The sequence below is a fragment of the Stegodyphus dumicola genome, chromosome 4 (assembly GCF_044657685.1).
Source record: "Stegodyphus dumicola isolate Sdum_Otavi_A_Nest chromosome 4, ASM4465768v1".
NCBI lineage: Eukaryota > Metazoa > Arthropoda > Arachnida > Araneae > Eresidae > Stegodyphus > Stegodyphus dumicola.
The window spans coordinates 164,700,026-164,727,398 of record NC_140771.1 but is presented as its reverse complement, the minus strand read 5'-3'; the positions used below and the strand labels follow the sequence as shown (position 1 = coordinate 164,727,398).

The 27,373-nt window shown below is 34.7% G+C and overlaps 1 protein-coding gene across 1 annotated transcript in view; it reads right to left on the bottom strand.

Moving 5' to 3' along the window:
* LOC118184765 (uncharacterized) overlaps positions 1 to 27,373 on the bottom strand; it is a 272,848-nt gene that overhangs the window by 55,870 nt on the left and 189,605 nt on the right. Inside the window, exons 3-6 of the mRNA XM_035354483.2 lie at positions 18,534 to 18,806; positions 15,960 to 16,226; positions 13,980 to 14,155; positions 13,180 to 13,322 (exon numbers count right to left, since the gene is read on the bottom strand). Coding sequence (XP_035210374.1) covers positions 13,180 to 13,322; positions 13,980 to 14,155; positions 15,960 to 16,226; positions 18,534 to 18,806 — 859 coding nt within the window. The remainder of the gene's footprint in view (positions 1 to 13,179; positions 13,323 to 13,979; positions 14,156 to 15,959; positions 16,227 to 18,533; positions 18,807 to 27,373) is intronic.

The window sequence follows — 27,373 nt, the reverse complement described above, 5'->3', positions numbered from 1 at the left end:
CCATATTATCTTGGATTACCCAAAAAGTATATTTTTAGGATAACAGAATAATGCTAAGCTTGTTGTTAATTCATTTACCTGTTTATATTTTTTTAGCAGATTTAAATGCGACAATTGAATAATATATATTTCAAAATAGCATTAAGTATATTTAGATGAGGGCATAGCTCACGGGGACTGATCTATAAGTATTAATGTAAAAACAACTACATATTGTAGGTAGCAAATAAATTAAACATAAAATTGAGCGCACTACTGCAGCCTTGGACAAACTTGCTCCGAGCTTCAATAGAGCGCTCCAACAGCTTTGTATAACAAACACTACAGCCTCTTTCGCAATAACAATAATACATTTATAAAGCGTTTGATTTGAAAGAAATTGCAATTAGTGAAACATTTCATGCTCATTGTGCACATTTTCATGTCGAATGTTTTTCTTTGTTCACTTTTGTATTTCTCTCGTTGTAATCATACTATATGTACGTTTGGGACAAATATTCCTAAGTTTCGTAATACTTGTTTATTCTATTCTACTTTCTTTTATTCCGCCCCGATATTCTCTCAGACCAGAAGGTTGTAAAAAGCATATGTCAAAAGGCATAGTTGAAAAGCAGGATCTAAATTTTAAACATGAGCCTATTGCATTTTGCAACCGCGCTGATGCTGTTTTGTCTACATAAGTCACCTTCAATAATTGCCAAGCTGTTACCTACAGGTATTGGCTGTGTTTAGTAACTTGTTCAAGAAGATATTTGCACTATGTCCGATTCAGGTGTTCGTAGCTTTGAGATCTAGGATATTGTTTTAAATAACAGGAAACTTAGAATCAAGTCTAGTCGCTTGCACTTGTAAGTTTTTACGAGAAGAACTCTTAGTTTACATTTGAAAACTTATCAGGGGGGGGGGCAAATGAAGTTCTAATTTGATTTTGTGCTTCAGCTGCGTGCTGAGTTGATACTTAAATAGTATCAAGGGCTATAATTCGCCAAGTGTTCAAGTAATTTCTGTGGATACCTATTAGATGGTAGTGTTCTGCTATTTCACACTACAGAAGTTAAATGTTTACCGTTCTTTATTTAGTTCACGAACTACTGCTCAGACATAAAAAGAGTTAATCTCCTTGAAAATAGATTAAACAAATGCTGTGATATTATACGTTACCATAAAGAACTTTAGTTTCCCAATGTGTAGCGTAACTGCGTTATTTTCTATTAATATTTCGATATTACCAGCGTTGCTTTTTGTAGAAAGAAACATCTGTAGACCAAATTTTCCATTTTGGACTTTACACCTTGTTCTTTACATTATTACATCATGAATTACCCCACAGAGTGGCTAATTGCTAACTATGAGAGTTGCTGCCCTTCTTATTTAAATTTATTTTACATTTCGCGTAAAATAAATTTGGCTTTATATTTCAAATTTTAAGACTATGTTGCATATATGTATATGTAATAAAACTGAACGGGATAGTGACAAAATACTTGGTTTAAATATTTTTTTTATTTATGTAGTAATGCAGCTATTTGAGACTTTATTTATAATAAACAATATGTGCTACAACCAACTGCAATATTGAGGATATGATAAGAGAAAAATTTACTATTTTTCAAAACATAATTTCACTATGGAAATACACTGTTTATCATAAATTAAGGAAAAATCACGATTACTGAAAAAGTTACATGTAGAATTTAATGAAACTTACCCGCAATATACAACACATAGTAAGGTATCAAATAACATAAAAAGAAATTACCAGACAAATATGGTAGTATAGAAATTAGCACATGTATAAAATGAACAAATCGAAGGTGTCAGTTTGCTATAGGAAAAATACCTTCAATATGGAATATGATCGCCTCTAGAAGCAATACAGCACATACAGCGATGTGTGATACTTTTAGTTATGCGGTCTATCAGTTCCATAGGAAGCGAGGGCCATTGCTCTTGCAAAGCAGTTGCAAGCGCGACAAGAGTCTGAGGCGGCGGATTGAGAGTAGCTAGACGTCTCCCTAAAGCATCCCAAACGTGCTCGATAGGATTCAAGTCCGGGGATCGAGCTGGCCACTCCATGCGCATAATTGTTTCCTGTGTAAGATAATCATCTACTATGCGAGCCCTGTGTAGTCTTGCGTTGTCGTCTTGTAGCAGGAAAGCATTCCCTATAGCCAAGGCATATGGGCGCACATAAACATCAAGGATGTCATCTCGGCAAACCTGAGCATTCACGGTTCCCCTTGGAAAGACATGGAGGTCTGTGCGTCCAGCCAAAGAGATGCCACCCCAAATACAGACACTGCCTCTTCCGTATGCATCTCTTTAACGGATGTTTGATGGATGATAACGGGTTCCAGGTTCTCTCCATATTAAATAACGCCTAATATCGCTTTCTATACTAAACCTGGACTCATCCGTAAAGATAACAGCCCTCAATTGATCAGGTGTCCAGTGGAAATGTCGTCGTGCCCACTGCAAACGGTCCCTCCTATGGCGTGACGTGAAAGGCACGCAAATGGCTGGTCGCCTCGCATACAGACCACCTTCGTGAAGCCTTCTACTCACAGTTGACGTTGACACGAACCTTCCGGTGGCTGCAGGAAGGGAGGATCTAAGAAGAATCGGAGTAGCGGTTCTATTCCTGGGTGCACATAACGTCAAATATCAGTCATCGACGCTCGTCGTAGGAGTTGGCCGTCCTTGGCTGAACCTCCTAGATACCGAATCAGTGATTTGAAATTGCCTCCAAAGTCTATGAACCACAGAAGGACTCACATTTAGCCATCTAGCCACCTCTGTTTGACGTTGTCCTGTCTCTAGTCTCATAATGGCTCTCCATCGTAGTTCTGCAGGCAAATGATGCTTGGAGGTCATTGTAACGAATTGGCTATCTCAACTTTCTGATGTCGCTATCATAGTGAAATATGTGGGCTTGCTCTCAAACATGGACTTTTATGCTCCTCGCGGATAACGCATTCCGAGTGCATCGCCACTAATTTGCATATTGGAGTTTTACTCAGCTACTCTTACTTGGCAACATATTCAATTTTACACGGTTTGGCTTATTTTTGAGGGAGGTATCGCTACTTTTGTGATTTTACCTTAATTTATGATAACCAATGTATTAAAGTAGTATTAAAGTAGAATATCACATGACGTCATATACCCTTAAGAAATAATTTCTTCCATCGTGCAGAAATTTACCTCATATTACCTATGCAAAAATAATTTGAAAACACCATTACAACGCGATCGTGAAAAACAAAGGTTTTTCGCAATTAATTAGTTTTCCGTCTCACAGTTGTCTTCTGGGAAACTTTACGCACAGTTCTTGTAAATTAACGTAAGTATCTGCCTTCACCACACTAATTTCTTTTATAGCACAGACCTCAGCAGCCGAGCGGTCAAGTCGCATTGGCAATTCGACGTGGGTTAGATTACAGTTTAACGGGATGGCTGCATGGGCATTCTCATGGTTTTTTCCCATATGTAACGTGTTTAAAAGCTAGTTTTACTTAACCTTTGCGGTAAAGTGTGTCAGGTCTGGACACACCTAAAAATTTCCTTCTGTACTCACAGAAAAATTGAATGAAAAAGGATTTATAGGTTACTCTGATAGTACTATAGGTTCTTTATTTATAGTAGCTGGCAGCTCAACACAAACCAGTCAATATATTTTAGCCGTGTTTAGTTTTTTAGACCCTCATTTTTCAAAGAAATCTTCTAGATCTTTTTTTAGGGTATAAAAGGAATTGCTTGAAAAGAAATTTCTATGTTATTTTTTTTGGCTGTATGCTAATCTCCTTATTCTATATAAGTTTCAAATTTTTACCTTGAAATCTTGCCTAAAATCAAACGGTGAACCCTAGGTGTGCCCAGATCAGGCTCACCGATAATCTAGGACAACTGAGAGTCTGTACTCTTTGTTTCTCCGCATATCATCGGTGAGTTCATTGACAACAATGTTTCAGCACTCTTTTCGAAGCTCTATTCAATCAGTGTGCCACTTTGGGCACACCCACAGAATTAAAACGATAAGTGATATATTCACAAAATTTTACTTCTGTACTCCTCTAGGCCTAATTAGACTGCTTACCTCTTTATAAAATCAAAACTCCGAGCGTTCCGGAAAGGGTTAAAAGGCCCTCCGCAAAGGCAATCCTTCCCTTCGGCAGATAGCCCTCACAAACTTCGTCATAATTAGAAAAAACCAAACATTTTACAGCACGGTTTGAAATAGCTGTGGGAAAATGCTTTTTAGCCGTGAGCCAAAACGGTCTTTTTTAAAGGGTTAAGTAATTTAAAAGTAAATTTTAAAATAATTCTTTAATTAAAAAATTTCAATTTAAAGTAGCATTTTATACATTTCATTTTCATTATTTTTTTAAATCAGTCAGTGAACACGACTCCTTGCATATGCAGAACAACAATAAAATATGAGACGTACACGTGAATTTCGAGGAAATGAAGCAGGAAAAGACAAATCAAAGATTAATAAAAGATATTTTATAAATTTACAAAATTATTAATAAACACAATGATTAATATATTATAAACACAATTATTAATATGTACTTAATGCGAGATCTCGAATGTTCTTTTACGATTATGTTATCCAAATTAGTTTTCAACTCACTTGCAGCAATCTGTAATACCGAATGTGAATTTTCATCAGTAATCTGTGATCGATAATAATTTTTCGTGAACTTCATTAACAAAAAATTTTTTTCAGATAAATAAGTCGATTCAAACAAAACTAAATACTTTTTGATTTGTCATGCGAAAAATCTTTGAATTTTTCTCCGTTCAGAGAACCATAAAAAAACCATTATTTTGCTTGAAGGAAACTTTTCCATTAACAAAAGATACGATTGCAAATCAATCAGGTCTAACCGAATAAGAACTGAAGCGTCATTTTTATATAATAATTTAGAGATGAAACATTCTTTTCTTAAGCTCCCTTTTTTCATGATCAGCGTTTTCCATCTCAACAATATTGAGAATCCGTTCTTTAACTTCTAAATTATTGCTGCTAGAAATAATTATTCGGTGGATGCACTTACTTTCTAGTTTATCTATTGTTCTCAGGTGAGCTATCTGTGATTAGATTGATAGAAAAATCATAATACGCCCTCGTGCTGTTGATTTCGGTAGTTAATTTGTTAGTTAACGCCAAGTGAGGAGCTGTGAAGCCAGAAGGCCTTTCAGCTATTATTGCTCACTAGATGGAGGAAACTACTGGCATTTATTTAAAAATCAAAGTTTACATAATTACATATAGAATTGACAGTGTACAGAGTTTATGGATATCATTCTTAGACTATTAAAAATAAATAGTAACTGCTGTGAGAGATTACGTTGTGTTGACAATATACGAATTGAAAAAAAAATATAAATAATTAAAAACATCAACATTAAAAAACAGCTGAGGAATGTTATTAAAATCTTAAATATAATGTAGTCATTAGCAAAACAAATAGTCTTTTTACAATACTAATTCTATCAGGCTGATTTAAGTTTGTTACAGTTTTCTAAAAGATAATACAATAAAGTATTTAATTTAAGCCTCAGTTGTGAACTTTCTAGTATCCGCCAGAACCATTCCCGGGCGTTTTCATGCTTGCAAGATCTAAAATGGAGATCTAATGTAATTTCTCAAACGTATAATGATCTATATTGCATACAGAAAATACAATTATCCTTGTCGTGCTGGCCAAAATGAAATGGATAAGCCACAAATGAACCATGAGCTGTTGTAAAGTAAGTTATCTGGGATTGGTGGCTACTAATTCTCCTGAAGGTACTGGAGGTACTGGTGTAAAAAGAAATGTTCTTCATCCTGTTTATTCTTGCTGCCATGAAGAATTCCATAATTTTTTTAAATCTTTTCCCTAATTTTGGTAGTTTTCATAAAAAATAGGGTACGAAAGAGACGAAAATGTCGTTCACAAGAATTTTTAATTGATTGGGGAAAGCAATTAAGATGGCCGCATCCGGTCTGCGGACCAGTTTTTGTCAACCTTTGGTTTAATACGATCCGGAGACGACATTCAGCAGTTAATTTCGATTGGATTGCTTAGAAAATGGCAAAGTACACAACAACATATTTGCCTGCCGTCCAACAGGTTTAGTGGTTAGCGTCGCTGACTATCATGCCGAAGGGCCCGTGTGCGAATCCCGGAGACTGTAATGTAATGGATGCTTGTGAATGTATAGTGTCGGTGCGGCATGGTGGCACTCTACATATGCGGCGAGCCGAAATTTCTCTCGTGTGGTTTGGTGGAAGGGGAGACGAGTGGGAGATCCTCGGATCCTCTACATCAAAACTGGTGGCAGAACTGAGCTAAATCGCACTGTCACCTGTAAGGTAGGCTGTTGCCAACGACAAGCCTAAACCTACGCTCCTTGCCACGAGGAATTTCGTGGGCTTGGGCTGATTACGTCACACAAGTGAGCAGAAGTAACAACAACACATATTTTCCTAAGAGAAGGAAAGCCTTTGGTGACGGACTCTTCAAGTGAAACGAGCCGTAATTTAACATGCATCCAAGAAAAACCACGAATATCATGCGGCCAGACCGGGTAGTTCGCCGGAATTTAATGCCGAGTAGAGATGCTAGTGTCAGAGATTTTACCTCTTGGATTTTTACCGCTGCAGATGCAAAAGCAGTAATAAAATCAAATTACGATGAATGAGGGATGCAATTAAAAATGTTCTTGATTTAATGGTTGCAACGATAATATCGGTGTGCACTGTCCCCTTTCGAAATGTGCCATCTGGTTTTTGCTATCCCATTCACGGACGAAACAGCAGTGAGTAATAAAGCAGCAAACTGAGAGGATCTACTATCGTTTAAATTGAAGAAAATCATAGTAATTAAACAAAAGGTTAAATGTAGAGGTAGTGAGTAGTCATTTTCTCATTTCGAAAATTCTGAAAACTTCAATCATAGAGCAAAATTTTTATATCAAATTATAGTCTATTAAAATCCCTTAAGTAAGTGATGTAACTTTAGTTTGCCTACCTACTTGAATGAGGTTAACAGAATCAGAGTATTTATGATTCAACTTATTACACACACTTTTTTTGTTGATTGGTTACCAAGTAATTACTTAAAATTTAAAGTTATAATAATTTCTTAATGGTAATCATTTAATGATGGTTTAGAGTTTATGAATCTGTAATACAGATGAATTTTTCAGTGACTATGTACAAATCAGACAGACGTGAACGTTCTTCAAATGGGAAGATACCTATCCTTCCCCTTAAAAAATGTAGAGAACTTTTTTCTCTCTACTATTTGTTTTATCTTAACTTGTATGCTTTAATTCTGTTTTAAATTCTATTTTATCGTGACATAAAGTCATTCAGATCGATATGGCCATTGTTTCTGAAAATCTTGAGGTGGATGATCTTCCAGTCAAGACAATAAAGAAGCAATATTTGTTCCAAAGCCCTTTTTCATTTGAAAACAAAAGATTTCTAAGATAGAAAAATAAATAGCGCTCCTTTGGAGCTTTTATCAAATGAAGCAATGTTCTTTAATGTATGCGTATTACAGATGCGTAATGCTGCTGAAGGAAATTTAGAATTCTGCTTATCAGAGTAAAGGAATTTTTGTTACAATGACAGACAAAATTCGATTTGCCTTTTCTCCTGCAAGATGACTGACCTTTTCTAGACCTTTTTTATCGCTCACGATTCTGAGAATCGGTTGCTCTAGGTTGTTCACAATGGTTGTTCCACCTGTTATGGAAAACCTCTTTGATTGTCATTCCAAGGAAATACTTTATCGATTCCTAGTTGCGAATTATACTCGTTACCTGATTCACAACTGAAGTACAGGTAACTCTTGATTAACCGGAGTAATAATGAAAATGACATGCACGGTTAAATAAAAATTAATTACAATTAATCCGTAGGTCTTGAAAATGCAGTGGAAAGAAGAACAATCTATATTGTAACAAAGAGAAAACTACTATTGACAGTTTAGCTTTACTTTCAGGCCGTTTAATCTGGAGTAAACATTCATTCGGTTACGGAACTGAAGAATAAACTTTATTAGAAATAAAGTAAAGTTATAACCGGCGTTAACATTCAATATTTACTTGAGAACTGAAAGATATTAAATTTAAACTTCCATAAAATGACAAAAATACATAACAAAAAGCTAAAGGTAATAAACAACTTCGAAATTCTATGACATCAACTGTTATCAGTGTTGTTATACAATGCATTTTTCTTTCCCTTCTTATATCTTCCGTAGTCGGTTTTGTTTTACACTAATTGTACGTAATATTGTTTTTCCAACGTTTCACAATGTACCATCTTAGATAGCCTCGGTTCTTTAGATAGGCCTCGGTTAATTGAGAGTTGACCGTAAATACATTTCCAGATTTAATACTAATATTAGAGACTATATTATGAAATATACGCTGAAATTTTAAGCTTAATGAATAAAAAAAATTGAATACTTTTATAAGTTGTAGAGTCATTAGGTTAATTGGAAGCAGAAAAGATGAAAAATATGCAACCGCCTTCGCCGGGAATTGAACCACGGACCTCTGGAACACCGGTCCAGTGTGCAGAACCACTACACCACGAAGGCACGATAGGGAAGTGGGAGAAATACCTTATAAAATAGTAAGCATTATGTTACCTCCAACTATGATTGATTGGCTGCGAGTATGAGCACATTTCCAGGCTTTCCCTTAAAAGAAGCCATTCCTTTACAAGGTCGACTAGCAGATGAGCGGGGAAAAAGCCTTTGAACAGTGGTAACGTGATACAAATTGGAATTCCGTCCCGAACGGTTTGGTTGCATGGATGTTTTTATAATTCTCCCCACATGTAAGTGAAAAAGAGCCAGTTTGTTTTAGAAATTCCTCCATGAAGACATACCTTTCAGGCAAATGGCCCTTGCATGTTTTGTCATATTCAATTGACAGGCAGTGGGCCCGAGGTATGATGTAAGGATGCAGGTGCCGAGGGAAGGGGTTCGCCTCGTCTCCCTCAGTTCAGCATCGGCCTCCTCGTGGCGCCCGCTAGTAACTATGTAGGCTTCGGCTTGCATAGGCTAACAGTTTTGGACAAACATTACTTGGGATCGACCTGGGCCTTCTCGAAGGCCACGGATCGACTGGGTGGGATTTCCGGAACCGACCACTTGTGGGAGGAGACCCGAGGTTCTTCCAGACAACTGGCTGGACTTGTGTTCAGACAGGTTCGATTTCTTGAGTAAATAAACAGTCTTCACAGTAAAAGACTAGAGCCATCGTTTATTCGATGGTGGTTCAAGCATGGCAGGGACCGTACTGGTACTGTCGTGTCTGCGATCCTGGCTGTGGAGACGTTACATGGTCAGATATCAAAGGCCTTCCGAGAGGCATTGGCTCCCCTCGGTCGGTGCAGAGCGACGGCGATGTCTAACTTGTAACTTTAATCTTGTGAATTAATTCTAGTTCTGTGAGAGGGAGTGGTGCCCCGATCATGGAAAAGTATCTTTGTTGTTGAAGCCAGGGGTTGAGGGTCAGCCCTGTGTATCTCTTTGTGATGGTCGCTCGTCGGCCTTCTTCCCTCGGTGAGTTTGTCTAGGGAAATTCATTTCCCTCTGTGTCGGCCGGGAGGGGGGTGGCGTCCCCTCGGATGGTCTCTGGCGTCTTAGTTCTACAAACATTGAAAAGGAAGATCCAGAATCTTCCAGGGCAAGGGCTCTGACTCCGGTGTTCATGCTCATGTAATATTCAATTAAACAAACAAGTTATGTTTTTGGAAGAAGTTAACTTGATATCTCAAAACTAATCGACCATTAACGTTTAATAATATTTATTAGATTTATAATTAAATTTCCTATTGGAACTTAAAAAAAATCAGCATTTAGATAATAGCCAATATAAGTCAAAGAACAAAACTTATATTGTTTTTCACGACACAATCTTTTTTTACGAGACTTCACAGCATATTCTAAAGGGCTGGCAAGAAAGTAATTTCGGTTTTTAACTGTGAAATAAAACTCAATTTTTTTCTATACAAAAAATTAACTTAAATCAGTCAAATAGCTTCCATTCTTTTCGATGACCTTTTGCTACATTTCTGGTAGTTTCCTGATTCCGCGCTCAGACAACTTCTGGTCTTCGTCACAAGAAAATGCAACCAAAATGCGATTTAAAATCATCGTCATTATTGAAATTTTTACCATTTAAAAAGTTTTGTAAACTTCGATATAAATAATAATCCGATGGTGCAAGGTCGGAGTTATACGAGGGATGTGATATCACTCTCCAATGAAGCTCCGATAAATTTCATACGTGTCACTAAAGATGTGCGAGGCCTCTTAATGTCGCGATGGAACAACACTCCTTTGCGATCTGCCAATTCTCGCCTTTTCTCTTCGATTTCTTCCTTCAGTTTCATGAGTTGTTGGCAGTAAGTATCCGCACTTATCGTTTGGTTGCTTGGAGAGAGTTCATAGTACACACCTTTGTAATCTCACTAAACTGACCAAATGATCTTTTTCTGAATGCAAATTAGCTTTTGATATGACTTGTGTTGATTCATCATGCTTCGACCATGATTTTGTTTTCGATTTTGATTGTAGACGATCCATGCTTCATCACCAATGATAATTCCTTTAAAAAAGGGTCGACTGCATTACGTTTGAACTACGTATCATAAATATTTATTTGATGTGTTAAGTGAATTTTTTTCATTTCATGCGAACAGTTCATCGAGTAGCTTCTTAACGAGTCCAAGACATCTTATGATTTTCAAATGTTATGTGTGATACATTTGATCATTTTGAAATCCCTTGCACAGTTATATGACGATTCGATTCAATTATGCGTTTAATTTTGTTATTATAAATTTCAGAAGGTCGGCCAGAGTGTTTGCCATTTTAAGTGAAAAATATTCAGAATGAAAGTTTTAAACCAATTCTGAAACATGTGTTCTATTAAGCAATGAACACCATTAACTTCACATATTTCTTTGTGAGCGTAAGTTGCTTTCTTGCCTTTATGAAAATAAAAAGTAAAATATGTCATTATATTTGCTATATTTATAATAAACAAATGTTTATTATATTTATAATAAACGTTTTTTTTTGCTTTCCCCATGTTAAAAATGACAGTAGCAGTTATAAACTAAAATACACGGAATTTGTTTCTATACCAACATAAAGTGTCAGCTGAAAAATCCCAAAAGGAAAAAAAAATATAAGATTTACACAAGAACAACAAAACAAACATAACGCTATTTAGTTGTGCAAACCGAAATTACTTTCTTTCCAACCCATTGTAAGTAATAATGACAAATAATAAAATGCAATACTTAATAGTAAATAGTATTTTTCTATTTGAAATCTACACATGTCCTACAATCATGGTCGTATTTACAGTTTCACCTCCTTAATCTAATTACAATTACAACTCTGCATTCTTAAAATCAAATATCAAATACTGATAGTCAGTAAATATATAGTAAAATTTCAAAAAGAAATACTAATAGTAAAAATGTATAGTAAATATATAGTAAATATATAGCTATATATTTACTTTTACTTAAAATCATAAAAGGACATTTTTTTGTGTTTTGTGGGTGTGAACCAAAACGAATAATAATTTTACATTATATTCATAAATATTTTATATGATTTACATATATAAGATTGAAACTACAGAAACTTTTGACATATTATAGATGTCTAATACGTAAAGAAGGTTAAAGTTTATACCGATTTTAAAATACGGTATATCTGGTTACTTTATTCGTAACAGTTTTCCGCTTTCTAGTATGAATGGATTGAGGATCAAACCTCTCGTGCTCTAAATATATTGAATTTCAAACAGTTCTGCCACTATGATTTATACATGATAGAAACGGATAGCTTTTTCATGTAAAATGGTCACTTTAAGATGTTGCTACGGGCTGATTTCGTTCAGTGAAAGGTTGCTTGCAGACTGCTGCAATACGCGTAGCATGTTCAGAAAGTAATACCCGTTTGGTACCGAATAAAGAACTTAAGAAGTTAGCTGAACAACCCATTTTATTTTGACTGTTTTTTTTAAAATTTATATTAAGGCAAGACGTAAGAGACTGACCTTAGGCTATCTGCCTAAGGTCAGGTGCCTTCTTTAAAGTATTTTTAAGAAAAAATAGCTCGTACTCGCATTGCAATTGGAGGAAAACACGAAAACTCCCATGCCGCTAACCTCTTCACTGAACATGGTCGAACTATTAGTGTTCAGCGATTTTACCGTTTTATCATTGGGGAGTTCATTTTATTTTGAAAATTCTCACCTATTTCCCATAGGTATCCGTTTTGTCTCCCTATAGAATACAAGTCTCACTGATTATAAACGTTACAGATACTTGCAAAAAACAATCGTCTCAAATAAGTATTTTGAAAATAAAAAAATTTGGTTCACCTCACCTCTTTCACTCTTAATGTATTACCCAATAGGTACTACTTTCCCGACCTTTTGAATACAAGATTCAAAGGACGCGATTATCCATTTTATTTCCTTAAACGTTGATGACGCATATTTTTAGTTATATAGTCTCTTAAAATAACTGCCAGGTTCGACATTTTAAATATCGTACGGGGTATGGCTGCACAGTTTTGAGCTCAGTACTGAATCTCACAATATGCATGGACGAACGTAACTGTCTATCCTCCCTTCATGCAGGTGTAAAATCAGTGGCCCGCTGAGGTGATGGGACTGCTTTATGACGGCTTATAAATTCGGCCATTTCCGATGAATGCTTGAACTCGCAAATGGATTTAAAAGAAGCTTCTTAAAATAAGGCATAAAATTTTATGCAATAATGAGAGTAATACGTCTCTTAATGACTGAATTTATTTTTTATGAAAAGAACTTCCAATAATAAAATATTCATAATTTTTTGGTAATTTAGAAACTTCCATATTTATACTTGGAAAAGTAGCGAAGAAAATACTACAGCGAATTTACTTACTTAAACCATTTTCATATCCTATTAGTGATGAAAATTAAACTGTTTTTCGACCAGTTAGGGAGCAAATACATAAAAAGCTACTTTGTTCAGATCGATGTTTCCCAGCCTTTTACAGTTCACTCTCTCTATATGAGGTTTATTTAGCTTAGAGACCCTCCCCTCGGTATATCGCCTTGCAATATATTCTGAAAGAAGATACTTACTTGTTGACTTCAAGGCGCACACCATGGGCGATGCTCTTATTGGAAAGATCGTACTGGCAGTGCACTGTGACTCCCAGATCCTGATTGGTGACGATCATGTCGTGGTGCTGGATCACAATGTCGTTGGCGAACTCGCTGTGACCCTGAGATTGAAAAAAAGACAATGAATTCAGCATTTTGATACGGAATGGAACAAGAAACTGCTCGAAAATTGACAAAACATTATAGATGTTATTCAATCCTCGATAAATCTGTGATTTTAAATAAAAGTTATGAACTACGGTTAAATTCGCATTTTACGAATCATTCAAGGAAATGACGTTGCGATTCTTTCAATCAATATAATTAATTAAGAAAGGGAAATAATTAAGGGGGGAATATTCATGGAGTAGCGTATATTCTCGGTTAGGAAATCGCCAATGTCAATTGTCGACAGCGAAAGATGCCTGGCATTTTGCGATTTAGCCCTAAAATGTCTAATGAATCACGACAGCACTCACTAATGAAATTTTTAAACATACGGGATCTCGATTACACTGCTCTGCATTTTAAAACGCTTTTCTAATCTTTGCATCCTTTTTAAGTGTTCCTATAGATTTCAAACTACAAATTTAAAATACTGTATTAATGTTTACACAGCCAGCTACCCGTTTTAAAAAAACTAAGAAATAAAATTCATTTATCTGATGAATTTTTCTTAAAATTTATGCATAAAATCATGCGATTTTATTCATGTCTTCAACAGTCATAAATGGAAAGGTAACAAATGCTGAATTTATATTTCACTGAATCCTTCTTACCTGCTGTTTGACGTCGCAGTTGAGGTCGTGGTAGGCCATCCTGATCTCAAACTCCATACTGTTGATTACGTCGGTAACGCACGAATTCGGCCTGGACTTGACGTACACTTTCCCATTGAAGATTCTCGTCGTTTTCACGAACGCCACCATCTCACGGCTGCGACATTCGATGCTCACTGCGGAAGAATATAGAAATAAACAGGTTAGATTATTTGGATATGGCAAGGACTATCTGCATAAGGGAAAGTATGCCTCCAAAGTGGCCCTTTAAAGAGAAACTGGCTGGTATTTATGTCTGACAAAGGAGGGAAACTATTAAAAACTCCCATGCAGTCAACTCGTTCGCCTGTTTGCGAACCAAGGTCGAGCTACCAGTATTCATAAATCTTTACCACTCAGTCTGTGGTGGGGCTTTGAAGTGAACAGGAAGTCAATTTTAGAGCCGATTTTTCTCATTTGACCTTGCCACAACTAACTGTAGCAGCGTTTTCAGCGGTTAGGATACTGAAAAACTTTAAGCATTACCCTTGTTGAATTGAACAAGATACTACTTTAATACAATATAAAAAAAGAATTTTGAGTGGAAACGAGAGTGATAGAAGAGTGTATTCTACTCATAGATACAAATAGGGCCCCAATATGGAAACTTAAATGCATCTATATGTATTACTAATGTTACTAATTTAACTTTTCAACTGCCAAATCTTTTAAAATCAAATTTTGCTTAAAAATAGATTTTGCTGTCATAAAACTTAAGAAATTTGAAATGAACAAAATGACTTGTCAGTTACACTTATCCAAATTAAAAAAACATACACAAAACCCCCAGAGTTACATTAAATTCAAATAAAACTTTCACACTCTAATATAACAGTTTTGAACAAGCAGGGCTTTGCTAATTGGGCACCGAGGAAAATTTCCAAATGTGGGCAACGGCAGGCAATAGGTTAACTAACGCTGCTTCAGTTTTGATAACCTCAACAAAAACACATATAGATTAGTTATACTTCTTCAAAACAAGGCCTGCGAATCATACGAATCATAACCAATTCACCAGGAACTCGGTTTTCATAAAGTATGCCATTCTCAGTAGTGAGCTCAAATTTCATATTAAATGGGATAGTCATAATGCGGTGGGTTTAGAGTCAGGAGGATTTAGATTAAGGCAAAGTGCAAGCGGCTTTCCGCTTATGGGGAAAGATGTATTCGTGAAAAACGCTCTAAGGAAACTGATTCGTATTCATGTTAAACATGGGAAAACAAACAAAAACTCTTATACAGCCAGTCCCGTTCATCGGAGCTCGAACCTAAGGCAAACTGTCAGTCATCAGCTACTTTACATCTCAGTCACTGATGAGGATCATAATTTAGAATTGAGTAATCGTATATGTCTGTTAAGATATTCTGAGCATTCAATGATCATACTCCATCACATAAAATGGCAATGACTATATCTAAATCAGCAAAATTTTCTGTAGACTAGTACAAATCAATATCTTCACCGCCTATATTTGGCCTCAAGAGAAGAATTTCAAATTCACGTGGTTATCCAATCATTATAGAAGGATATTTGTGACCTTCGTTTTTCTTAGGTATATCTTTGTTAGACTGCTTACAGGGCAGGTTTTCAAAGTTGAAGGAGAAATAAGACTGATTTCTATTTGCAGATAATTTTTAGCATTACAGCTGAAGAAAGAGATGGAAAATACATAAAAGGAAATAAATTAAATTGAAAGGAAGGAAAATGAAAAAAGGAATAATTATTTTAAAGGATATTTAATTATTTTTAAGGAATTTAAATTGAAAATTTTAAGAACTCAATTAAAAGTTTTTGTTGAACATTTGAAAGTCGAGAGACAGGAAAGTTTAAAAGTTAAAATACAGACAGGCAAACAAAGGGAAATTGAAAGCTTATAAAATTTACATTGGTGGAAGTCAAAGGGGGGGGAATGGCAAGTTTATAAGATAGCAAGGTCTCACCATTGTAGCAGGAAGAGATTTCATAGGTTGCAGCACCATGTATCTCTAGGTAGGGATCCTCAATGTTGGCCAGGGAGGGACTGGCCAAGTGGCTGAGTCTGCACACGCTATTTGTAGGGTCGCCCATGTCGAACGACTGGCAACGGTAGTCGACACTAAGACACTTCTTCCGACATCCTTCCAACGTCTTGACATCCTGGAAGACAGCATCCACCGTCTTAAGAATTTTTCCGCCGACTTTACGAAACTCACAGAGACGAACTGGTGCTACAGTTGGGGAAGAGAAAGGCGAAATGGAACTAAATAAATAGTTATAGAGAATCTCCATTTACAAAAACATTAGTAATGAATGAAATGTATAATAATTAAGAGAACACTAAATGCAACATAGTCCAGAATGTTACTGTTTCTTGAAGAATAGGAAAGCTGTAGATGTTTTCATGAAAATTCATGCCTTGCTATATTAAATAAAAGTAATGAATTTTTAAAATTAAAATAATAAATAGCAGTTCTTCAATATTATAGAATTTTAATAGGTTAAAAATCCTGCGTATTATAAAAGCCTATTATATACGTAATATAAAGATTTTGTATTATCTTGGACTTTATTCAAAGAAATAAACGGAGTTTGTGATTATTAATAATTTATCAATAATTAATTGATATTCTAAATATTTTGGATAATTAATTATTTTTACTGAATGAATTACACTTAATTCATTACAGCTGTCCTAAGAAGATAATCTTGTAAATTTTGTCACCTAAACATCGACCTAGAGGCTGATACCGGACAGTCGAGTTATTGGGATATATGAGGCAGCCTATTCTGACATTATAGAAGTAATAACTTTACCAGTAATGATCCCCTTTTACTTTACACAACTTCACGGCTAGTGTCACAGTATGTCAATAATACGCAGCAACAACTATGCGATTAAAGAATAATAGGAATTATAGGAAATAATGGCTATATGTTTAGACTTTGTGGAAGATTTAGTTGCATTTTATTCATTTCGGACAGTTTCTGCATGAGTCTAAAGATCTTTTAGCATACTGGAATAAATGGATTCTCATTAAATAGGAGTTCAGTTGCGAATGATTCTTTTATTATGAAATGTTTTACTAGGGAGTTGATTCTAAAACTCCGCCTACTATGTCATAATGTGGTGGAGCTGTATTTGCCCATTTTATAATGAAGCATGCAGCTCTGGAATAGTATTACGGCACTCTAGTGCGACATTATAAAGGTATTTAATTATATACATCTATTTTGTAATAATGATCCGCTTATACTGTGAGGTTCTCGTAATAACTCTTCTAAAAGATCTCCTTATATAACTCAGTTGAAGGGTACACTGATTGCTGAAACAATGGAAACATTTTATTAATATTAATCAGCGTAATGAGGGTAAATTTTAAAGATTATAATTAAGGATCAGGAAGTAAAATTACTTGCGGTATCTATTGACAATTTATTAAACCAACTACGAAATCATTTCTTGAAAAGTTGAAGAGGGATTAGAATTGGGATCATTATCCAGAACTGAAGAATTCCATAAATGTGAAACTCCTCTAGGAAATATAATTTGCCAATATAAGATGGTTTTTTTAAATAGCTTTAACTGCACAGAACCGGAAAATGTGATATTTTACCAACCATTTTAAGCAACAGAATATTAGAGTTTCTTTTTCCTAATATATGGCTCATATTCCTTATGAGAAAATTCAAAGCTCGCCTATTTTGATCATTGCATATTAAGCCACATTGGTAAGGTATTCACTGTAGATGCTGTAAGAGTTCATATGCTCGAAATAGGGGATTTTAATTAGCGAACTGCGAATATTATTGGAGGTAGAAAAAAATGACACGAAAATTAAACGTCTGTAAAAGGAGTGCAATTTTGTAATTAATCATTAAAACAAGCTAACTATATAACACATGGCCATAATTTTATAGCTTATCTAATTTTATTGTCGTGAAAGCCTGCGGAAAGGTATAGAAAGATAGATGAGATTTGATATAAAATAAAAAGATTTGATTAATTTGAATAAAACTATACAACACTAAGTAGCTTTCTTCAACTCTGAGCGCTGTTTTATAATGGAAATGTATTGCATAGTATGTTTTGTAATGATGGTCTAACGCCTTCTTTGATTTATTGGAGATGATTGAATTCAGTTTTATAACTGCGAGAACTGTACAAAACTTTCCTTGCATTATTGATGACGGTTTAATAATAGTCAGTTACGGGTTTGAACTCAACAGTGCTTTTCATAGTCTTCTAGCGCTGATTTAACACTATTTCTTAAGGTAGATATACAATCAAGATGGTTTAATATTATTTTAATAACGGTTTGAACTGTAAAACACTTTGTTTATAATGCTGATAATTTTTAATATTTCTTTATGGCAGGGCTGAATGACAGTATCTTCCTCTAACTGTTGTGAACGGTTTAATTATAATACAGAACGTAGTAAACTCTATTTCGCTTTCTGTGCATAACTGCTGATTGTCCAACACTCTTTTTCATATGTCCCAATTGCATAACATTTCATTTTATAAAGATACTTACGATCAACGCAGTTATTTTCCAAATATTCAGTATCTCTCTCAGCGGGGACAAAGAATTTGTTAGATTGAGCCGAGTGTCGATCCACATCACTCAGTTGGCAATCGTTCCTCCTCCGATAGTAGTTGGCTGAGCGACAGTGGAACTCCCTCTCCCCCAAGCACAGCTCCATGCACTTCTCTGTAGAGGATACATTTGAGATAGTTTTACGGGAGCGTTCCAGCAGCTCGTAGTTAGACACACGCTCGAAAACCCATTCTCGGTTGCATGGCAGATCTGTTGAAGACAGAAAAAATTTTTATTAGGATAAAAAAAAAGAGTGCTAAAAAGCAAAGCTTATAATTATCTACAAACTAGCACCAGTGGAACCGCGCCATAATGTAGATGCCACATTAAAAATGTTGCCCAATGTTGTAAACAGGACGAAATCTCGACAGTGGTACTCCGACAAAAAAAAAAAGAAAAAAAAAAAAAAAAAAAGATCAAGGTTCTCTTAATTAAATTCACTGGCACCTTTGTTGTGGTCAATATTTGATTTTTGGTATAAAAGTGCTGGCACGTTATCTGATAGGCTAAGTTAGCAGAAACAAAGACAATTGCAGAAACACTTAAAGAACGACACCGAAGTTTAACATTCCTTTATGAACACACTATAAGTATTATGCATCTGCCTTAATACATGTATTTTAATAATAAATTGTATGTTATATCATGCAACTGTATAATGTCTTAATCTAATTTTAACAAATCTAGATTATTTAAAAATATAAACTTTATTAAAGCATTTAAAATTATATTAAGGTAATTAAGCACTTTAATTTTACAATTAAAATAAAACATATTCATTTAGTTTTACCGGAGGGTATGGTATTTAGCTCATGTAAGTGTCTTTTTGGTTGAAAAGTTTCATGGCATTACATTCACAGATGTGCAAGAAAGCTACCACAGTTTTATTTAGGTAGTTTTACTGTTTTCATTATTATTGTTATTTTAGTTTTCTTAGACTCAAATTGGTAAAAGCTCAGAATCCGTTGAAAGAACAAATTTATGGAGGCGGAGCTTAGTGATGTTATAGATGAATGGAACTAAGATTGCGACGTCACAATGTATTTTCCACGGACCTTATAAGAAATAGACTAACCCAAATGGGTTTTCTCCCTCGTCTGAGGCGTTCCCGGATGTCACCTTGATCACATCCGGTGGAGTTGGGACGACTTGCAGAAATTTAACAGTGGTTACCTATTGCAGCGTGTATAATTGTCAAGAAAAAGCTGGTTGTAGCGCCTCATTTCACAAATCAGAATTTCTACATATTTTTATTTTTGAAATTGAGATTGATTTTTAAAAATTTAGCACATTTATCAAGCATAATTAACGTTCCAAATAATTATAAAGCTATTGCATGCTTTCAGGGCTGGATAATTTTTTAGCTTTTTACTTGATGTAAGGAAATTTGTAACTACTTCGTTTAGAAAATATTTTAAATCTAAACTAATAGAAAATTTCAAACAAGCAATTTTCTCTTGCAATTTTTATGCTTTTTATTTGTGTAAATATGTAAAAAATACTAAAATATTTAAAAACGAATTTTTGAATGTTTTTTAAAATTCTAAATTCTGCTGCTTTTTTAAAATTGTAGATGAGTATTATAGCACAATTTCTATAAAGGAATTTTATTTCAATTATATTTCATAATATATCATAGTGATAAAAACTTTTGAATCCTTAAAAATTTTTATATATTTAATTTTAATATTAATATTATTAATATTAATTATTGTATTTAACCGTAGTAATTAATTTTGCTTGTATATTATAGTGATTATTTTTTTTTTAAATTTATTTTTAGTTCTGCATAAGATTTTTTTTTATTTACTGTTAATTTAATTTATTAGCCCAAAGGGGCGGTAGCCTGGAAAGGCTGTTAGTTTCGAAGCGGCATTTTGCGCTGTTTTACTATAAATGTCCGAGTCTCCTTCCTTGCAAATTGTTGTTACCAAATATTATCGCCCTATATTATATGTAAAGAAATTAAATAATGAAGAATCTGCATGAATACATGTATGTTTCTCGTACTGTGACAAAAACGACAGTAGCTAGAGCCATCAGATTTTGAATAATGCAATCCTCCACCCGAACGTGGGCATATGGACGGCCGAATTTCGAATTTGTTTTAATCTATTTCATAGTTTGTAAAACTTTAACGGATTTTTGATTAACAAACTCAACAAGTTCAGAGCGAGCACTGTACGGAAAACAACAGTTTTATCTCCAGTGCGAAAATTCTAAAGATATGCTGTTTTCAAATGTATGTGATTTACGGGCGAAGAACGTGATATTCAATAAATATAGGTAACACACAAAACTTAAAAAAAAGGTTCCTTTTGGGCGTAATATAAAATCTGAGTGCTTCTAGGTTTTATTTTATCTTTTATTTTCTCTTCATTACACTCAGAAAATTTTATGCTCCAAATTTTATAAATTACTAAAATAAATAATCCACTTTAATGTTAATAATTTAATGATGATATAATCAAATAAATAATCGTTTTGTAATGTTATTATAGTTTTGAAAATCACTGCCTGAAAATGTTCATTAAATTTTAAAAATTTTAATCAGATCTTGTTTAATTTTACCTTATTTATTTCAAAGCATCACGTGCTATCAATCTTATGTAATTTTACTTTATTTTTACGCCAAATTAAGTTCATAAATTTTGTGCTTAGAGTTTTTACCGTTTTACCGTTAAAAGTAAAGATGTTTGTACAAGAATTACGCGTGAAAAAAAATGCGCGAAATGCAATAAAAAGTGCTTTAATGAGATAAATCCAATTTGGTAAAAACTGTGGCTTTCATAGTCTCATCACTATACAACGTATCACATTTAATACTTGAAAAGAGTTATGTGATACAAACGCCATAGGTTTCAGTGTTAAAGTAAACCTGATCGTCCCTACTCTTTCTTGCCGATATGTCGGTGACGTGCGCCCCGCCCACTGGGTTAGTCTATCTCTTATAAGGTCCATGCTATTTTCTCATTTACTATTTTCTACTGAAAATAACAATAATCAATTATTTATAATTGTAAATTAACATTAAATTCTTTATTTTGTATTTCTAATAGTTAAACTTGAGTTTCACTGAAAACAAATATAATAAATTTTTTATATTTAAATTTAACTTAATAGAGTAATTTAGTTCTACCAGTTATTAAAACGATAAAACAACGTCTCAATCTCTCATACTTCTATTTTGTACAGTTTCAATATTTCCAAAGATTTTTAAGCTTTAGCATTTATACAAATAATTTTTTTAAAATTTAAATTCATGTTATGGAACACTTTAATTTTATCGTTTATTGCTACATTTCACAAATCCGTTTATTGATACATAACGCCACAATTCGATACATGCTAGTAAGAGACAATATTCATTATTTTAAAAAAATTACTTTTAAAAAATTAAAAACATTTTTAAAAATTTCATTTTTTTTAAAATTGAAAAAAGAAAAATATTTTTATTATTAATATTTCTTCTGCTTGCGTTTTCACATGTACTCCGTCAGATACGAACCGAATTGTTCTGTTGCCTGTTGAATGCCACGAAGAATTCTTTCCATTGCCCCTTCTCCCGAAGTCCTGTAAATACTGTTGGTATGTGCACCTGTCTTCGGATCTTTAAAACACAAGCTAAGATTCACTTTTAGGTGCGCATATCCTTCGAATTGAAGGCAACTATAGGATTTCCAGCAATCGGAAATAACAACTGATCCTGGCAAGACATTCTGTTTAAAAATTCCTAACAATGAACTGGCACCTCTGTTTTCAACCGCACTAAACGCACATTTACCCTTTTCTTCTCTTTCGAGCAAACTAAACTCTCGTCTCCCATCCACTCTTTTCCTTCTGTGATATGTTTACTTACCAAATTTATTTTCATCAGTTTTCACAATCACGCTCTTCCCACTCAACACTACATTCTTCTTCAAGCAAAAGTTTGTACACACTTCGCTACAAATCTCTTCCAATCTACAGCAGTATTTTTAGCAATACCTAACTCCAGTCGTATAAAATCATTCTCGCACTTACCTAACCGCGTATACCTAACTCGGAAACCACCACACATGCTCGATTTACTCCTCGCAAATTACGAATCCTTTCAGGAATCCGATCGATTCTTACATTCGCTTTCTGTAACTGTAGACCTCCACTCAAAACCATTTATTCAGTTCTTTCGCTCTACCAGTTTCATATTCATTTCACAGATCGGACATTTATACGATCTTGCAATCAACATTTTCTTCATACACCACTTCAATCAAGCTTTTTTTACCTTTTCGCTCCAACTAGTAAAAAAATAAAAATTCAGATGTTCACACATACTGCAGGAAGCAACGATCAGATACACTCATCGATAATCAAAACATTCTTTGAGCAAAAATTCTTTTCTATATTTTGAGCAGTGAAGGTTATGAATTTTAAATCATTCATGCAATATTTTCAATCGTTTGGTAAATCTCAAGAATGCATTTTTGAAAGCTAACTCGTTGTATCAAATGTTAACAATATCATATAATACACACTAAACTATATTTATAAAAAAATCTTGCGCAGTAAAATTACAAAAAACTAACATTTAAATTCAGTTAAAATATAATTTAAATTTTCTTCCTAGAAAGAGGCGTAGCAAATATTACGTCATGAAAAGGCGTGTCCAAGTTTAAGACAAGTAAACAACGTCTTGATTTTACGTTATTATATTATTTATACTCGTACTTTATGTTGTCATGCTGCTTTTATCACATACCTTGTGAGCCAGGGATAGGGCTCCGGCCCAAGAACCCGTGTTTCGTGGCCTGAGGCCACCTAAGAAACAACGTCTTGATTTGTGCTGCATTTTTTAGGATTGAGCTATCAAATAACTTTAAATATCGTTTGGTCACTTTCTACAGAACCGATTTTCTTGAAATTTCGCAGTCTTAACCCTGAAATTTCTATAGTAAAAATGATTAAATTCTGTTCTTAAATTTTCATCTGATAATTTCGATTTAAAATCCGGTATTTTTTCCATTCGGTGATTCAAAACTTAGTCACAAAATATTCTGACTGTTAAAAGAATGCTTTTCTCTGTATTCAATTAAAATACGTAATTTAAAAAGCTTTTTATGCGTAATCTTTAATTCATATAAACACATTCAGATCTAGAAGCCATATACAGACAATACGGTATTTAAAACATATTTTAGAAATGCTCCTCACTAGCAGGATTAACAGGCAACTTTTCAGGAATCTCACTATATTAACAGGACCTGATTAATGTAAGTTGTAAGGCATAGCATTGTGCTTCAGATTTACATAAATATTCAGATTCCATTGTATTTTGGAATTTTATGTGTTTTTATAGTCGTATATTATTTTATATATTTTTTGGTGCATTTTCTATAGCAAGTTTAGTGCCCGTTTTGGTTTAAAGGGTTTCGTGGTAACTAACTATATTCGTAAATGTTAATTTACATATAGTGTTGTAGATTTTGTAATTCCAGTTCGCGCGACATTTGAATTGTAAAGATATGTCAATTATATATAGGCAGAAAACTCTCCAGGTGACAATTTTTTTTGTCTCCTGGTTCAACAAATTAGCCGCGTATGTTATGTACCCAAGTTAGCGACATTTTGCAAGACTTCAGAGAACGCATTTTAGAAGCCTTACAAGCGATGTTTCCCGAAGCTTCCAGAAATGTTGGGACTACCCTATAAGAAAGGCTACGGTTAAGTCGATATTAGTCTAGGGAATTCAGTTCAGATTTATGAAATTGTAACTAAACTTTGCTCTATTAGTGATTTTGTTGGCCTACGATGTTCTTCGCGTTTTGAAAAGATTGGATGGATTGGACTATTGTAATTTGGCACAAAGCCTGTCAAGGTTATCTGCGCCAGACAAATGGTAACAATACAATTAGTCATTTGTAAAAACTTCTAGCTTAGGTAAAAAGAGACAGATTACAGTCTATGATAAAAGCGGATATCTTTTAAAAAATAAGTTAAAGTCTATTATAAAAGCCAATATCTTTTAAAAACAGAAACAAATTACGATGATGTGTTTTTCCAATTAAATTTCCTAAGTCCAGTTCTGAACAATTAAAATGTTTTTGGGGAAAAATAATTAAACCTCTGGCATTCCACCAAGATGTGATGGACTGTCAAGTCTGCATTGCAGTTTGGGCAGCTGGGATTCTCTTCTCCCTTCAGAAGATACTCATGGGTCAGGCGACAATGGCCAATTCTCAGTCGAGTCAAGAGGACATCTTTCCTTCTATTAGCCATACATGGCCAGTATCCAATGGTGGGTTTTACATTTCTTAGCTTGTTATATACTTTGTCATCCCATTGCTTCTGCCATTTGCTGAGAATTTTGCTTTTGACAAACCCTTTGATGTCTGCTAGTGGAATCTGAAGATTGTGCATTGTGGTTGCAGTTTTAGCTGCAATATCCGCCAATATTCCCCTTAATGGCAACGTGTCCAGGGATCCACGGATAAAGAATCTGGTATTCCCGAATTTTTAAAGAATGATTCAACTTCAGGATTCTGGTTGCAACTGGGTGAGTACATTGAGCGTAATTTTCCAATGACATTAAGGAACTCATGGAATCTGTGTAAATAATAAACTTTATGTACTTTTGTTTTGAAAGCTAAGTCACAGCCAGATGGATTGCAGTAAATTCAGAAGTAAGCGCAGAGCAAACTGTATGTAATCGAACCCCCACTATTGTTTTCTCTGTGACGAAAGCGGCACCAACATGATCCTGGGATTTTGATCCGTCTGTATATAGAGGGATATATTTCCTATATTTGTTTCTATGTTCAAAAAAATCTGCTTGTAGATGATTTCGTTAGTTTGTGATTTACTCCAGTGTCGAAAAGTATCCAGGGAATGGATTCTCCAATCCTCCCAGGGAGGAATTCCAAAAAACTCCTCCACCTGTATATCTATATTGGGCAAATTATACTCCTCCACCAAAGCACTCATTCGCAAGCCGAAAGATGGGACACATGATGGTCGTGTCTGATATAAACGGGAGTATTGGTCATTAAGCAATTTTGACAGCGTAGAATTTTCGGTTTGTGATAAGACTTTGAAATAAAGCTTAAAACAAAGATTTTCACGCCTTAACAGCAGGAAGGTCTCGTTACTTTCCACATATAAGCTTTCCACTGAAGAAGTTCTAAAGGCACCAGTGCATATCCGAAGTGCTTGGTGATGTATCGGATCAAGTTTGGCTAATACTGAAGGCCTTGCCGACCCATAAATGATTGATCCATAATCTAGTTTCGAACGAATGAGAGCTCTATATATAAGAAGCATTGAGCCTCGATCAGCACACCAAGAAGTATTTGACAGTACTTTCAGAATATTCATAGTTTTTAAAAATAATAAATAATAAAAATAATAAATTTTTTTAGATAGGTAATATGGGGAAGGAACGTAAGCTTATGGTCAATTATCATTGCTAGGAATTTTATTTCCTTTTCTACAGGAATCAGAACATCTTGCAGATAAAGTTCGGGGTCAAGGTGAGAAATTTTCTTTCGACAGAAATGTACACACACAGTCTTTTGAGTAGAGAATCTAAAACCATTTTCCTGCGACCATTTAACAATTCTATTGAGAGATGTCTGCAGTTTACACTTAACGTCTTTCAGGTGTTCTCCCTGGCAACTGACTTGCAGGTCATCGACGTAGAGCATACCCTGGACTGCTGGAGGCAGTTGTTTTAAAATAGAGTTAATTTTTATACTAAATAATGTAACACTTAATACACTTCCTTGCGGAACGCCCTCTTTTTGATGGAACATGTCAGAAAGTGTATCGCCTATCTTCACATGAAACCTCCGATCCTGTAGGAAATGTTTGATGAATATCGGCATGTTTCCTCGTAAACCATTGCTATATAGGTCACGAAGGATACCGTATCTCCAGGTGGTATCATAGGCTTTCTCTATATCAAAGAAAATGGAAACATAATGATTTCTTCTAACGAACGCTCTACGGATACCTGTTTCTAAGAGTAGGATATTATCGACAGTTGCTCTTCCTTTTCTAAAACCGTTCTGATAAGGAGAGATACAATTATTTGTCTCTAAATAATAGACCTGACGAGTGTTGACCATCTTTTCAAATAGTTTGCAGAGGCAGCTAGTTAGAGCGATGGGGCGGTAACTTGACGGATTAGTAGGGTCTTTCCCGGTTTAACAACGGGGATGACAAAAGCTGTTTTTCAGGCATTTGGAAAGACTTGTTCCTTCCATACTCTATTAAAGAGAAAAAGGATGGCTGCCAATGACTTGGAAGGGAGATGTTTCAGCATAGGATAGGCAATATCATCTGGACCAGGACATGAATTTTTTGTCTGCAACAGAGCTCTTTTCAGTTCAAGCACAGTAAAATCCTGATTATATGGTTCAGTATTGGGAGATTTAAAATTAATTAGTTGTTTTTCAATGCATTTTTTTTTCGGAAAGAAATTCAAGAGGGTAGTTACTACTGTGTGAGACGGCTGAGAAACTCTGTCCAATAGCATTGGCAATTCCTTCCCTACTAGTAACTGCTTCACCACTTGTCTTTAAAATGGAAAGTGTGTGCTCTTTGTAGATACCGGACGCTTTCCGGACTCTCTCCCAGACCTTCTTACTCGAAGTTGAAGAGCTAATCGAAGATACATACGAGATCCAAGAATTCTTCTGACTTTTCCTTCGCACCTGCCGAGCTTTTGCTTTAGCCCTTTTGAATATTATGAGATTTGATTCTGAAGGATACTGCCGAAAGATGCTCCAACCTTTCCT